The following is a 16,104-nucleotide window of genomic DNA, read 5'->3' as shown; positions in this document are numbered from 1 at the left end:
TTCATATCTGATTATATGTAAAATATTTATGATTTTGTATTCTGTATTCAACATTTAACAAAGCAACTGTTAAAAATTAATTAGAGTTATTAAAACTTAAAAAATTGTGTGCAATTAATTTTGTGAGTGGTGGCACTAGCCAGACATTTTAAAATGTACCTTGTTTTTGTACCGTTTATAAGTTTTTAATATGTCACAAAATATCATAATACAGATTTACAAATTGTTATTTAATGTTTGTTAAATGTTGTGTTGTAATGTTGAATTTGTGGAAAAGTTATGAATTTTTTTCAATTTTAATTTCAGGACTTGGCTTTTTTCAAATCTCGAGAAAAGTGCTGGTGAGAGAAAGAAGCACTCTCCAGAATTTCGAAATCATATGTCCTTCCTATATGATACTGATGGTTTAGATATTATGGGGAATGTTCATGCAAGCATGAAAGAAAAGTTGTACAGTGTACAGGTAATGAAACTTTAGAAAAGCTTTTGGAACAATAATTTTAAATTTTTCTTTCTTGCAGCATTCTTAATTTATTTTCAATTATTTACAGCTCATACTGATCATTAATTTTACTTCTGTCATTTTCTGAGCTATTTTTAAGGAAAAAAGTTAGCCTAAGTCAAACAAAATTAAACCGATAATGCTATGTGTATTTATTTTTTATTATTCAGTGCTCTAGAACTTGTATACTTATTTTATTTCCTCATATATTGATTTTTTCCCTTTTCAATCAATGACACTTAATTGAAAGTAACTGCTTTATGTAATAAATGAAATTGTAAGAGTTTAATACCTTGCATTTTAAAAACCACCAGAAAGAAAACTTGAAGTAGTGAAGTCTCAGTCAGTACAAATCCTAGCATAAAATATTTATGATAGACTTATTATTCAAACAATGTGTTGGAATTTAATATTAAAACACAAATTTATTCAACTTTTTAAACATTTAACTTTTTTTTATCATTAATTTTAAATATTATTTATATTTCAGATTCCAACTCTATATTTTATTGTGTAAATTTCATTGTTTTGATCTGAAATATTGTGCAAATTTTAGACAATTAAAACAGTGAGGAGCAAAAGGATGTAAATGGACATTATCAAGTTTTGAGTAAAAAACGTTAGAAGTTGCAGTCTTAGGTAGGCCTTTATTAACCGGTTTGGGGCCCCTCACAAATGACTTTTACAAGCCCCCTCCAAATTGTTTACAACTACGTCTCTTTACATATTTTACCCCTTCTTTTAAAAATCTTAGGCCCCCCTTCAGGCTCGAGCCAACAGGTGTCCTTTCTCCACCCCCCTGCTACTAGTAATATCTCTTGCCCCAAAACACAGGAGAGGTTTACCTACCTTTTATCCTCTAGTTGGCTCCAAATTTTTAATTTTGGCACTTACATCCCTTTGCTTCTCACTGCTTCATTTGCGGATTTCAGGTCAGTGGGTTTGAGAGTCGTCTGTATGTACTTTACAAGACATGTTTTTTATTTACATTTTAAAATACACTGTATGATATATTTATACATTAGATAATTTTTTTCTTTTTTTTTTTGTAGATTTTCTTGAATGAAAATGGCGAAATAGTTTAAATACCCCTACTGTTACCTTTTTCTCTTTTTTGGAAGATTGGTACAACTTTTCAAATTAAGAAAAAAATGTTAAGTATAGATTCCAAATCCTCAAAATATCCTTGGAATGAGTGATCATTGGAATCAGTAGTATTCATTATCTGTTACATTTAGAAAAACAGCAAATTTTTATCTGTATCAATCACAACAACTGCATCACCATGGTTTAAATTTCCAAAATCTCAGTTCCATATCACGATTTTTTCTTTAAATTACTTGATATGGTTGTAGTAGATTTATTAACTAAAAATAAATCCTTATGTCTTCTTTGTTTCCCATATTTCTACAATTCTTATTATCATAATATCTTTTGTGTATAAATCTTTGGTAGTTAGTGTAAAATATGAATATATATATATATATATATATATATATATATATATATATATATTAGTTCCTTTTTCAGATGGCATTGTTAAATGGTTGGATTTGTCACACCTGACTACAGAAACAAGGCTCAGCTACATTTGATACATCACAGATACAGCATTTCATGGTTATGAGGAGCCCTTTTCTTCAATGCAAAAGAAATGAGCTTATTGATGACATCTGGCAGAAAACAGAATGTAGACAAAAAACTGTAATAAATGTAAATAAATGTAGCGGCTTACCGCAATGCAAATTTATATGAACCTTTGATATCTTTTAAGGGATTCCTGAAAATCATAGGCAGCTGGTACATCACAAAAGTGCGGGTTAAAAGAAGTGAGGAGGCTTCGGTGTCTCCAAAGCTGAACTTGTACTGTAAAATTGGGCTATATTATTAGTTTTTAACATTACTGGTTAAAAGAGCCTCTATAAGTATGAAATATATCATGAAAAATTTCATTGAATGACCATTGTAAACTACCCATTTGCAATTAATGGTTCTATTCTATATGGTCTATAGATTTATTTGTAAATTTTGTTTTTATGAAATATATATTAATCCACCCTGTAAAAATCACTTTTCAATCCATCAATATTTAGCTCTAAGAAGTGAGTGTGCATGGCATCTTTACATTTTGAAATGAGGGAGCAGTTTCCCCTCCTGTACGAGAAGCCTATATTGAAATCTTAACAATATTGATAGCTAGCGAAAACTAGTCGGGAAAATACTCTTTAATCTTCCTACCAAAACAACATTGGATAAACAATGTATCTACATCTGCTACATTGCAGGGACAGTATAAACGAAAACAACTTTGTATCATTAGATTACTCATAATTGTGTAAACATTCATGATGGGGAAAAAAATATTGAATCAACACAATAAAATTAAAAAACAGTAGTGAAGAGTTTTTTTTAAAAAGCACATCCCATTTACTTTTGTTCTTCAAGAGAGAGTTTCGGAAAAATTTATGCTTAAATAACTAACTCACTTTGAGGATAAATGCATTTCCAGGAAATGAATATTCGTTACTTCTCTGGCATTTCTTAATTTTTACCCGTTGAAAAAGAAAGGCATAAAAAGTAAGACAAATATATACAGTCGGACCTCCATATATCGAAGTGGCAAATTGACGGAAGAAAATTTGATGTATAGAAATTTTAATATATAGAAACAATCTTATTTTATCGTACAAATCTCCTAAAACACTAAAATTAAAGCTAATTTTCATGTTATGAAACCCAATTTTCTAATTTATTCGAGCATCGAATTAAATGAAAGTTGATAATTAAAAAATTAACAAAAATTATACTTTTGAAGAGTGAGGCACTACCACTGAGCCACTGGGTTTTTCATTTAAAAGCTATTTAGCATAAACTGAAGTCACGAGAAAAGCTGTGGCAAATTTAATCTTGCCCTAATCTGGGCAAGTTACTACTGTGATAGGAACAGGGAACCCTCGGGTGTGACGTGGAACTTCCTAAGATTGCTTTTGTGTCTGTTAGGTTGTTTATTTTACCTAGCTTGAAATTTTCTTTCATTCTTTCACTGCAAGGTAAAATAAACAACCATACAGGCAAAGAGGAAGCCTTCATTAATGCCTTAGCTCCTTTGCCTTTATTCCATTGTCTCGAAGTGATTAACGTACTGTAATCACGATTTCAAGAAGAAATCTTTGGTTTTTGAATTAATGCTAATAAAAGCTTAGAAGTTTTTTCTTCTTCGTTTTTTAAATTTAATTGCTAAAATTGAACTTTCAATCAAAAAAACTTTGTTTTTTACCGTTATACTATTTGCTGTCGCCGCAGATTATAAGGGTTTTCTTTTTCCTCAAACTTAAATGATTCTTTTATTTTATAACCAAGTTGTATTCTTCTTTTATATATTTTGAAATTAACTAATTTCTTTTCTGTTTTTTTTTCTTGCATTTCAAAGTTTGATACAAAAGCAATCTAAGATTTTTTTTTGTTACATACTTAAATCATTTGAAATAGAGTTAACTTTTGTACTTAAGTAAATATTTTTATTTTTTATTGTTAAAATGCTGTATTCATTCATTAAAACCTATGTTCTTGATTAAAGAAAAGCTCCCTATGAATGGATGTCATGGTTTCATCTGTTTTGCATAAATATGTCAATTAGTTATATAAGAATTACTACATTACTTTTATTCTTTCACTATTACTTGTTATTCTTGCAACAATTATTATACTGTTTGAAAACTTAGTTCAAAATAATTTCAATTATTTTTTATTTCTGTCATCAATACACATATGTTTTTAAGAGTAATTTTAATAGCTTCTTAAAATTCTTATGCTAAGTGGTTTTTGGAAGTAAAGTATTTTTTTTTAAATTTTCTATAATCTTTCTATGTAGAAAAATTAAATATACTACTGTTTTGTAGCGTTTCCCCCCCCCCCAAAAAAAATTGACTTGATATGCTTTTTTAACCATTTTATTTAAAAAATAGCATTTTTTTTAAAATATATCTTTAGTTCAACAACTTTACACAGCTTAAAACGTTTAAAATACTGCATTTTATACAAACATACAATGGATTTCAAGTAGAGCAAAGAAAGAAAACCATTATCATTGGTAACGTAAATCAGGGAAATTTGGTGAACTTAATCAGGGAAAAGTTAGGGAACTTTTTTTTACAGTTCCTGTCGCCACCCTGAATTATTAATGTCAAAATTCATAACTAAAAGAAAAACAGTTCAATCTCTGCACCTTGGAAAGAAAAAAGAAACTTATGACAGTCGATTCCGTCTTAAAATAAATGTCGAGTGCCAAACTATAGATAATGTCACCATCTAGCAACCATATTGACAAAGTTTTCGCCAAAGCCTCACACCAGTCACATGATACATGCATGAACCAATTTCCTTCATCAGCAAGAATGAGAAAGTTCGGTCTACTCTTATTCGCAACTCCAACGAACTATAATATATTCAAGAAAATATTTTGCATGCTGTCCATTCCAACTAAATGCTGCTGTAAAACATGGTTAGTTAAATTAATCGAGAATATTACTCAACAATAATTTTTTTTTACCTGGTATAACGTTATCCAAGTTTGTTAATCCAGAGTTTTGTGTTTGCGTTTTTACCATTTCTCAATCAACTCACGTTTTAGAAGGAAATAAGGAAAACTAACATTATTTTGAGAAGCTCGAGAATATTACTAAAGGACGGAAAAGTTTCTGTAGCTGAAAGCAATCTAAGACACATCGATTGCGTTAATAAATACTCGGAACAAACTGCCTGTGTTTACGTCAACAGACATACGTGGAACGCAATTTGGCAATGTTTTAGTTTTTTCGGCAGTTTTGTAAATCACCGCAAGAATTATAAAATATCTTTGCACATTAAAATGCATTAAAATCGAAATTAATTTCCTTATCAAGTAAAAATTAAACAAAAATGTAATGTAGATTCTAGTGATCTAAAAGAATCTAGGAATATTTATTAACAAGGAGTTAATAAGAAACCACTATTTTATCATAGCAGACATAGGTTGCGTTCGACGAAACTCACCGGTCGACCGGTAAGTAACTGGTACTAACTGAAGCGTTCCATGATCAACCGGTTACCATTCTAAGCAGTTGATTGGTTGATTGGAGCAAGTGATCATTAGCTGTCACATGATTAACTAACAGGTCGAGCTCGTCGAACGCAACCATAGGAAGACAGCCGGTGTTTGGCCCCAGCACGGTCTAGGAAGATTGGGCGCCGGGAACTTTGGGCGCCGAGCATATTGTGCCCAGTATTCCCGGGGCCTAAAATGCTCGGCGCCCAATGTTCCCGGCGGCGAATTTTGAAACTCTCTCAATGCTTACGTTACGGTAGTTACCGGTTAGTTAACCACGTGACAGCTAATGATCACGTGCTCCAATCAACTGCTTAGAATGGTAATCGGTTGATCATAGAACGCTGGGGTTAGTAACCGGTCGACCGGTGAGGTTCGTCGAACGCAAGGAATGCTTGCGTTCGCCGAGCTCAACTGGTAGCTACCGGTTAATCGATCACGTGACATCTAATGATCACGTGCTTCATATTAATACGGTAACCGGTTGATGATAGAACGCAGCGGTTAGCAACCGGTTACTCAGTGGTCGACCGGTTAGGATCGCCGAACAAAACCAATTACAGTACAATGGCGAAATGAGAAATAAAAACGAGCGCGTTCTATTAAACAGCATGGTAACCTGGATACATTAAAGCAACCCCGAGTAAAATGTAAACAGAGTCGCCCCTTTAAATTGTGAGGTAGAAATTGCAATGCGAAATATTGCTGTTTAAAGTTTTAGTTCGTTTTAATTTCACGATTTACTGCTTTTTGTGTTGTGAAATATTTCCGTTTTCGTAGGTTTTCTTCTGAATCTTAATTTACGTCTGTATTGTTGTTAAGTTTGGAAAATTCTACTTGCTGTAAACATTCGCAATAAACTCACATTGAAAGAGACGCAGAACAGATTTTAACATGGTAGATAATACATATATGCTTTTTCAAAATGAGTTTCTTTGACTGTTGATTTTTTTTTATATACTTGAGAATAGTAACTGAAATACAATCTGAGTGCGCTTCTCTTATGTTGTTGATGTTTTAATTTATTGGTTTTCTCTGAACAATATGTTGAAGATTTTGGTTATTTCATAAAGTTTTTTAACAATAAAAATGTAGTGAGAAAATTTGTAAAAAATACTACCATTTAATGATCTAAGAAATACATTTTATCTCAGGAAAGAATATAATCCTTTTCATTTAATTTAATTTCACCTTCATCTGTCTCAGTTTTTAGTTTTATAAAAAAAAAAAAAAAAAATTAAAAGAGGAAAGGATGGGTGGGAAGATGTTGAGTCACTGCTCCTATGCTCTGTGGGGCTCGTAAGAATTTGAGCGACCAGTGTCAGCCTTTGCACACTCCCCCCCCTCCCATTTCCTAGAAAAAATTAAAATGACACGTTTGGCTACCACCAACTACTCGCAATAAGTAGTCATTGGCCCCAGGAGCTGTAAGCTTTTCCATTTCGATTGTTTTATGCTCCGAGCTTGTGTCACTCCTTAACTGTACTAAATCATTATAGTCTAATAGGTATGAGTTCATTTGTATGCTAATGATAATGATATATTCAGAGCTCTAAAAAAAATTTTTTTTTTTTTGAACTAGTTAATTTTGCCTGAATGTACTGATAATTGATAACAATTTGCAGATTGCACCAAAATCTTAATTATATTAAAATGTTCCTTATCAAAGAAGTTTACAGCAAATATTGTATAATTGACTTTGAATTTATAGCACCTGTGATAGTTAAGTTAGAGGGGGGAGGGGAGCCAAAGTGAGTGCCCTTGGCTAGTGCATTCTTATTCTTGCACCCTTTGAACTTGTTCGTTTCCGTTTTTTTCCCTTACATTCATGGCATGCAAATAATCCGGAAAACTTGCAGAAGGGGTTGCTATTCATATTGTATTGTAATTAACTCTGAATTTGGAGCACTTCAGAAGTGATTGGTAGTTGGGGGAAAGGGTTCCAAACATAACAACAATACAGACGTAAATTGAGATTCAGAAGAAACCCTACGAAAACGGAAATATTTCACAACACACAAAACAGTAAATCGTGAAATTAAAACGAACTAAAACTTTAAACAGCAATATTTCGCATTGCGATTTCTACCTCACAATTTAAAGGGGCGGCTCTGTTTACATTTTACTCGGGGTTGCTTTAAATGTATCCAGGTCACCATGCTGTTTAGTAGAACGCGCTCGTTTTTATTTCTCATTTCGCCATTGTACTGTAATTGGTTTTGTTCGGCGATCCTAACCGGTCGACCACTGAGGAACCGGTTGCTAACCGCTGCGTGATCATTAGATGTCACGTGATCGATTAACCAGTAGCTACCAGTTGAGCTCGGCGAACGCAAGCATTCCTTGCGTTCGACGAACCTCACCGGTCGACCGGTTACTAACCGCAGCGTTCTATGATAAACCGGTTACCGTTTTAAGCAGTTGGTTGGAGCACGTGATCATTAGCTGTCACGTGGTTAACTAACCGGTAGCTACCGTAACGTAAGCATTGAGAGCGTTTCAAAATTCGCCGCCGGGAACATTGGGCGCCGAGCATTTTAGGCCCCGGGAATACTGGGCACAATATGCTCGGCGCCCAAAGTTCCCGGCGCCCAAAATGCACGGCGCCCAAAGTACCCGGTGCCCAAAATGCTCGGCGCCCAAAGTTCCCGGCGCCCAAAATGCTCGGCGCCCAATCTTCCCATTTCGGCCCCAGCATGGCCGACAACTACCCGTAAGGATTCAGGATTTTACTACAAGTATTGACTCTCCATAATCTTTATCTCTTGTGTTTTTATCTGCCTGTTGTCATCAAAATCTGGCAACCGTGACTGACGGAGCGAACAGACTCGTAGAATCGGTGTACAAGTTGTAATTATTAATCGTAAAAACTGTCATATTTTGAACGTATAATAATTAATTACAAGTGAAAAATGTCTGATGAAGAGTTGCCGAAGGGATGGGAGAAAAGAATGAGTCGTTCAACTGGTTGGTTATTCAAAAAATAAAAATAAAAACTTTCTTGCTCATTACTGTAAATAATGAGCAACGTTAATTCTATTGAAATTACTTTTCAGGTTCATAGGGTAAAGGCACCAGTAGTTAGCTTTTTGAGAGCTTTATTGTTGATCACTGATCAATTACGATTTGCAGCTATGCATTCAATTGAAAAAACTGAAAATTTCGTAAATTGCTAAGGTATAATTTTCCGAACACATTTTATGAAACATTAACAGAAATTTCAAGAGTTTTAATCTAAAAATAAAAATATATTTGATGCGAAAAGTCTTTCAGTTATCATCCTTTGAAGTTCGTTGCTCTAGATATTTGTTTGTGAAATGGAATAGTCAACTGTTTCATTTTCATTGATGTTATGGGATATAAATGAATGAAACTGGGTGAAATTTTGTACGAAACTTAGCACTTGGTAAGATACTAAGTCAAATGTTACAGGACTTACAACATAATTATTAAAATATTCATAGTTTTTACAATTAGCTCTTATATGAATTGAAAATGGAAGTACTTTGAATTGTTCCACTAATGGATAAAGTTTCAACCTTTTTCTGGACGTATTTAGCGCAGAGTCATCTGTGGTGAAATAGGTACAAAAATCAACTTTTTAGATTGAAATGTTCCAAAGTAGAATATCTGCTTGCCAGATGTCCCATTTATCAGACGAAATTCAGATGTTGGCTTACTTCCCTTAGTGAAAGAAAAATTTAATTATAGATACCAAAAAAGGCCTATAAATAAGGAACTAAAGGCTTATTTAAGATAATTACTGTCATTTAATTTGATTTGCTTGTGAAGATGTTTACATTGAGATTAATTTACTGGCCAAAGGAACTTTTTTTTTGTGTGTGTGTGTGGGGGGGGGGGGGGGGTTGTAGTTCGAAATTTTTTAAACTGAAACACATTACTTAAAATTCTTTTTTCAACGATTTTTATGCCTATTTTATGGGGGGAGGGGGACATCTACAGAGTTTCCAATAACTTCACAGTCTTCAGAAAATTTTTACTCAAGTTCACTATGACCCCCGAACTTGTTCCACCTATTTCTTAAAGCCGCAACCCTATTTTGTATCGCAGAAAAATCCTCCGATGAGGTGCCCCAGCGATTGCACAGTAGATTGCCCAACACCAAAACTACCACTGTTCTGCTGAAGCATGTACCTCGGAAATCCTATCTCCCTTTTTAGCCAACTTGTTCAAAGTCTCTGAACTAATTGCTACAATATCATGCATTTGTAAGTGTCTTTGAAGCTACATGGTTTTTTTAATAATTATCACTGACATTTGTACCCTTCATTTCTTGCATCTTTAGCAACATTGCAACAAATAAGATCTTATTCTCCTAAATGCAGGCCTGAAAACTAATTGGCGGATTTGTTTCATGTCGAACTCAAGAGTATTCCGCTATTAACAGACACTTTAGTGCACCATATTTATTAGAGACGTACCGAGTAGCACTTTGGCTGAGTAGCCGAGTACCGAGTACTCGGCCTTTCACTACTCGGCCGAGTACTGAGTTACCGAGTACTCGTCCTTTCACGACTCGGCCGAGTTACCAAGTACCAATTATGTTTTAACAAGAACCACAGACACACATGTGATGAATTTTGAACTTATTGGAATAGTAGTATAGACCTCCTTGTCCATATAATAGTTTTTAAAACTAAATTCCTGGTGAAATTTAATTACGCATTATATAAACAATTTTGTTTGTCAAAAATTTTACCAAAAAATGATTTTTAAAATTAAAAATAAATAAATAAAAGGTATGATTAATCAAGTTGGAATTAAAACAAATTACAGTAAAATCCCTCTAATGCGGACACTAACAGGACAATTTTTTTTGTCCGCAATAGAGAGGTGTCCGCAGGACAGGGGTTTAATAATGTTATTTGCATTGGAACTAGGGAATTAAAAATTGTCCGCATAAGAGGGGTGTCCGTTAGGAGGGGTTTCACTGTATACCAATCAATTATAGTTCTAGTCTGCCAAACATAAATATTTTTTTAAGGGGACGGTGGACATTAAGTTACTTTTTTTTTAGTTTTCACAGTAGAAACTTAAAACTTTGTGTGCATATGTATTTAAGCATAAATATATACAGTACCACAAAAAAAAACAAAAAAATCGATTCCAACTTACTTTAAAATTTAAAAAATTTAAATATTTTTTGAAAAATTTAAAATGCTCCATGCGACTTAAATTTTTACATTTTTGGAAATTTTTTGTCATTTTATTACTAATAAATCATCCCGAAGAAAAATTGGTATTAATTAGTAAATTCCTTAAAAATTAAATTTTTCAGATTTTTTTTTAAAACACTTCGATAAAATTTTCCCGAAATTTCTGCTGCTAGTATGTTTTGGTTGTGTTTTTTAAACCTTCCTGAAGATGGATTCTATAATGCATACCATGTTTTAATATTTGGTAAACCGTGTAGCTAAATTATGAATTTCGTGTACTTTGAGCGAAAATTGTGTCGCATGGAGCATTTTGTAGGTATGAAAATCGAGAAAATTTCGTTTCGTGTAAAACACAATTAAAGTATAATTTTGCACTTAACTTTAAAATTTACCTTCCAAAACCCCATTTTCAGTGGTTTTCATTGTCAATACATATTTAAGCATGTTTTCTTACAAGAACAAGATTTATATTTTTTTTTATTATACAGAAATTGTAGAGAAATAGTTCTATGTATTTCTCGATTTTTCTCAAATAGCAGCCTAAATACGCGTTAAACTTAAATTTACAAACATTAAAATCCTCCAGCTGAGTAAGTTTCACCTTCCTTAAGAAGTATTTTATTATTTTTTACTGCTTTGCCAAATTTTTTGCTGATTCTTTTTCTTTTCCAGTCAGTAGAAGCTCTGGTTTCACTCTGAGCAATGCGTCGTTTATCACGTCGCTGTGCAATGGACGCAGAACATGAGTTCACTTCGTCTTCGGTACCTAAACTATTTAGGCACCCAAAGTTAAATTCGCTCACCGCAGAAATGACTGCAATTTCAAGTCTTTTTTTACAAACAAAAGTTTCCTTTGGACACTTATTCCAAACTACGCTGTGGAAACTTTCATTACTGTTCTGGGTTTTGCCCGCTACACACCGAGATAGCAGTTCATTACTTGCCAGTCTTTGGTACACCGGCAAAATTTTTGAGACAACATCTTCAGCTAATTTAGTCTTCATTTTGCTATGTGGTTGGGGTTTCTCATTTCTTGATAGACTACGTTGGAAAAAGCACCATGAAGATGGACCTTTTGGACATTTATTGTGCTTCGGAGCTTTGTCAGTTGAAGAGCAATGGTACAGCGTTGCATAAATTGCTGTCTTCATCGCTTCGACATTTGGTGCATTATCTTTTATCGCCTTTCGATAAAAACTTGTTAATTTCTTGATTGTGTCCTCCTTCAGACTGCCTTCTTTACGACCACCAATAGTTATGCCTTTAGTAGACCACTCTTTAACTTTTCTTCGAAGCCCAGTCCCTAATCGCTTGGCAACATGGTTGATGCATTCTTCTTTTGTAAGTTTGATTTCAGATCCATACAAGTTTAGCTCTGACAGATGCATATAAGTTTTTGAATCCCCATCAGAGAGAATACCTGTGTATCTCATGCCGCAAGTAGAGACAGATCGTTTCCATATGAGCTCTGCAGCTGCCATCTCCATTGAACCAGAAGATCCTGTATAATTAATACAACATTCTGGCTTGTGTCCCTCAAACCATGCATAAAATTCAGCACTTTCTTCACCAAGATCTCTTTTGGCAGTCACACATTCTGCACAATATTTCGATAGTATCTCGTAGTCGATTACTAGACCTGTCAATATATCGATCACGATCCCGATACCATAGAGTGATGTATGTCCACGTTTTTGCCACGTCCCATCAAAAGAAACAGTTATATCGATAACTTCTTGATTTGTGAGACTAGGGTCCAGCAGTTCATGTTTTTTGCGTACAATACTACGCGCAGTTTCAAGAATATTTTCTTTGAAAACCTTCTTTTCGTCATATAGCATGCGTAAACAGTTTGAAAATGTCTTTTTGTCTATTGCGTTGATCCCAATTGCCATTGAAAACACTTCCAAGGCTGCGTGCCCCCTTCCAATATTTAGGAATGCTTCTACAAGTTTCTTATTTGCATCAAAGCATTTTGTTTCATTTACACGAGGACTGGAAAACACCGAACTAAACACTTTACGACATGTCTTACAAATAAGTTCAATCTTGGTCGAATATCCAAATGCGCTTTTTGATGACACATCTAAAGAATTGGTAAAGCACTCATCGCATTTTACATTGCACAATAAAGGTGACCACATATCAGCACTCATAAATATGTAGGAAGAATCATCTTTTGCAGTGACATCAACATCATTAGAAGAGGAAAATTCGTGACTTAGCTTTTTTACGCTAGTAGAATTTTTGTTTACCTCTTTTAAAATTTCCTTTGTTGCAGAACTTCGAGGCACATTTTCATTGGTAACGATATCACAATTATCAGAATTATCATTGTTGACAGCTGACCATCTCTTGCTAATATTTGCAGCACAAGAACGAGATTTTTTTGATGGTCTTGCTTTAGGTTTCCGGTAACGTCGGTTAACGCAATGCATGATTTCAAAATAAAAACAACCCTAATAAATAACTAGCAGCGGCTAATAACACATTAATTGTGTAGTTTAGTCCTGAAAAGGACTGTTTTTAAAAAAAATAAAGTGTCAAACTAAAAAGAATTTAACAGCAGAAACTGATCAAAACTCTAAAATACTATCAAGATAAATAAAACTACTTAATCACTTGTAAACAAATCGAATCAGTATAATCACGGTCACAGTTAAGTAAAACCGTTGCCAAATGACAACATAAAATAATATTTTAATTGAAAATAATAGGAAATATTATTAAAATTTGACTTTTCCTGCTTTGTTTACATCTGAACAGCTGAGTTGGACAGGAGTATGTCATGACAAATCGTTTTGTGTTCTAACTTTAAGCAGCCGTAACTTTGGTAAAAAATGCCCAATCGCTAAGCGGTTTTTTGAGTTAGGTAGAGAAATGTTTGAAGTACAACAAAACTCAAAAATCAAAATTTTGATTTTTTAGTCAATTTTCGCCGAATTCAAGGTCCACCGTCCCCTTAAAGCAGATAAAACAAATATGCAAGAACACTGCAGACACCTGTTCTCCCCCCCCCTTACAAGGAATGTCTTTTTCAGTGCATAACATGTGAGCTAGAGAAGGTAAAGACATTCAACAAAAAAATCCAACTTTTGTCGGATGCCTTTAAATCCACGAGCTCCCATTTTGTGCATAGAAAAAGGAATTCCTTGTAACTTCCAAAACACGTATCTGCAGTGTTCCTACACTGTGCTTTTAACATTGTTTTATTTCCTTTAATTTTTTAAGCAAAGGTATTTTTATATATTTTATAACTAATTTTTGTTTGTAGCAAATATCCATTTTTAATATAAAAATTCCATATTTTCTATACTTGCCTTTTTTTGCATAATTTTTAATAAACAAGTTTAATAAACTTTGGGGACATTAAAAGAAAGATTTATACCATTGAAGCATTACAAACTTCATTATTCTCAAAATTTAAATTTGACTTATAAACTTTAATTGTAAATTATTGCAGAATATAATGCTTGCTCTTTTTTTTAATATAAATTTTGGTATCTGTCTTGGACAATATTCAATTTTTTGTAACTATTCGGTATTGGCCGAGTATCTGATCAGAATTTGGCCGAGTACCGAGTACTCGGCAAATTGGCCGAGTACCGAGTAATTACCGAGTACTCGGTACGTCTCTAATATTTATTTTTTTCGGCCATGCAAATAAAATACCCCATATGACCAATAAGATATCTAGGCCAATAGCCACAAATATCCAATTATATTTAGATTTTGTTCATGATTTTTGCGCATGCAAAATTACTTTCAACCTGGCTAAACCACAACCTAGTTCCAATTTTCTATATTGATAAAATCTTTACTGTTAAATGTGATATTTGCATCATTTTGCTGTTGCTATCATGGGCTCCCATATGCAAAATTTTAAGGGGGGGGGGGGGCTCGGATATTTTTCTCATGGTTTAGCAGGATATTTCCCCCATAGAAATAGATTTCAGTACAGATTAGAGCTATTAAAGTTTGACCTTTTAATAAATTACATTAATGGCTAGAGAAGAAATGTTTTTACATTTTTGCAAAGAAAAAAGTACCGAAAGCAAGGAAGTTCTAATTTCTAAGAGGGGGGGGGGGGGCTCGAGCCCCCACTTTCCCCCTATAAGGCACCCTTGGTTACTATTGTTTTCTGAAACACTCATATTAACTAATTTGTGTAGCCAAACTTTGCCAGCCCATTTTAACTAAATGTGACTGGGATAAATTTTTGTGCCTGAAGAACATCATAAAGCGAAACATGACAAACAGCAGCCAAGATTAACAACACCTGAAAACTTGAAATCCTGCATCAGCTTTATTAACCACTGAAAATTGAAGAAAAAAAAAAAGAATCTTTACCACATATTGCTCATTTGGAAAAAGAGTGCCACAAAACAAAAATTTCCAATTTTCTTTTTTTTTTCTTTTCCCTTAAAGGCCTTCAAAGGATGTTATCTTCTTCGTTTCCGAAGAAGACATATGTTTTGTTCTAATATAAACCACTGGAGAGTACGGATAAGGTATATTTCTTAATACAAATTGCCTGAAGAGTTAAACTTTAAACGCTTCTGTAAAATTTAATTATTTCATAGTGTGGCACTCTTCTTCCAAATGAGAGATATGTGCCTCTTTAGTAAGAAATCCAAATTTGTATCATGTTTTTTTTAGTAACCTTTATCTGGGTCACGGAATTTGTAGAAGTCTAATATAAAATGATCAAGTAAAGTTCAACGTTTCATTACAACAATCGGCAGTAGAAGTTCTGCAACTTCTACTGCATACTGCATTGACTAGGACCAGTCTAGCTGGGCCCAGAGACTGTTGCTGGTCGTCACTTTTGTATTTGTATAAATCACTGTTATAGCCAGGTTCAAAGTATATTTACTGATATAAACAGTATTGTTATATACAAGTTTCACGCTATTTAAATAAACTGCAACCTGTGTTCTAGTAAATTTGTTGCATTCACCAGATATTTGCCTCCCTTGATAATCATCAATATTAACTTCTCTTTACTTGTTCATAATTCATAATATTATTCTTAACATGTTCTTAGTTAATATTATTTAATCCTATATGCTTAACAATTAAATGTTTTCAGAATTATAGGTCTATAGATATTGACTGGACTTCAATATTTGTTTGCTTTAAATATTAATATGACTTGACTTACAGATGAATTTCAAGATTTTTTTTTCTTTGTTTTTGCTTTAGTCAGTTCGTTCTATAATTTTAACTTGCTTATGTTTGTAGTTATAAGCTTTTGACAATCTAGTTTCACTCACTGCTTTTCAGTTTACTTCTGCAGGAAAATTTTCATTCTTGAGAAAAATGAGATTACTTGTCAATGG

The 16,104-nt window shown here is 33.4% G+C and overlaps 1 protein-coding gene across 1 annotated transcript in view; it reads left to right on the top strand.

Annotated features, from left to right (window-relative positions):
• The first annotated feature begins 8,407 nt into the window (after nucleotides 1-8,407).
• LOC129229217 (peptidyl-prolyl cis-trans isomerase NIMA-interacting 1-like) overlaps nucleotides 8,408-16,104 on the top strand; it is a 35,925-nt gene continuing 28,228 nt past the window's right edge. The window contains exon 1 of the mRNA XM_054863479.1: nucleotides 8,408-8,552. Within this exon, the coding sequence (XP_054719454.1) occupies nucleotides 8,498-8,552 (55 nt within the window). The 5' untranslated portion in view covers nucleotides 8,408-8,497. The remainder of the gene's footprint in view (nucleotides 8,553-16,104) is intronic.

This window comes from Uloborus diversus, chromosome 9, assembly GCF_026930045.1.
Source record: "Uloborus diversus isolate 005 chromosome 9, Udiv.v.3.1, whole genome shotgun sequence".
Classification (NCBI taxonomy): domain Eukaryota; kingdom Metazoa; phylum Arthropoda; class Arachnida; order Araneae; family Uloboridae; genus Uloborus; species Uloborus diversus.
This window is presented reverse-complemented; position numbering and strand designations above follow the sequence as displayed.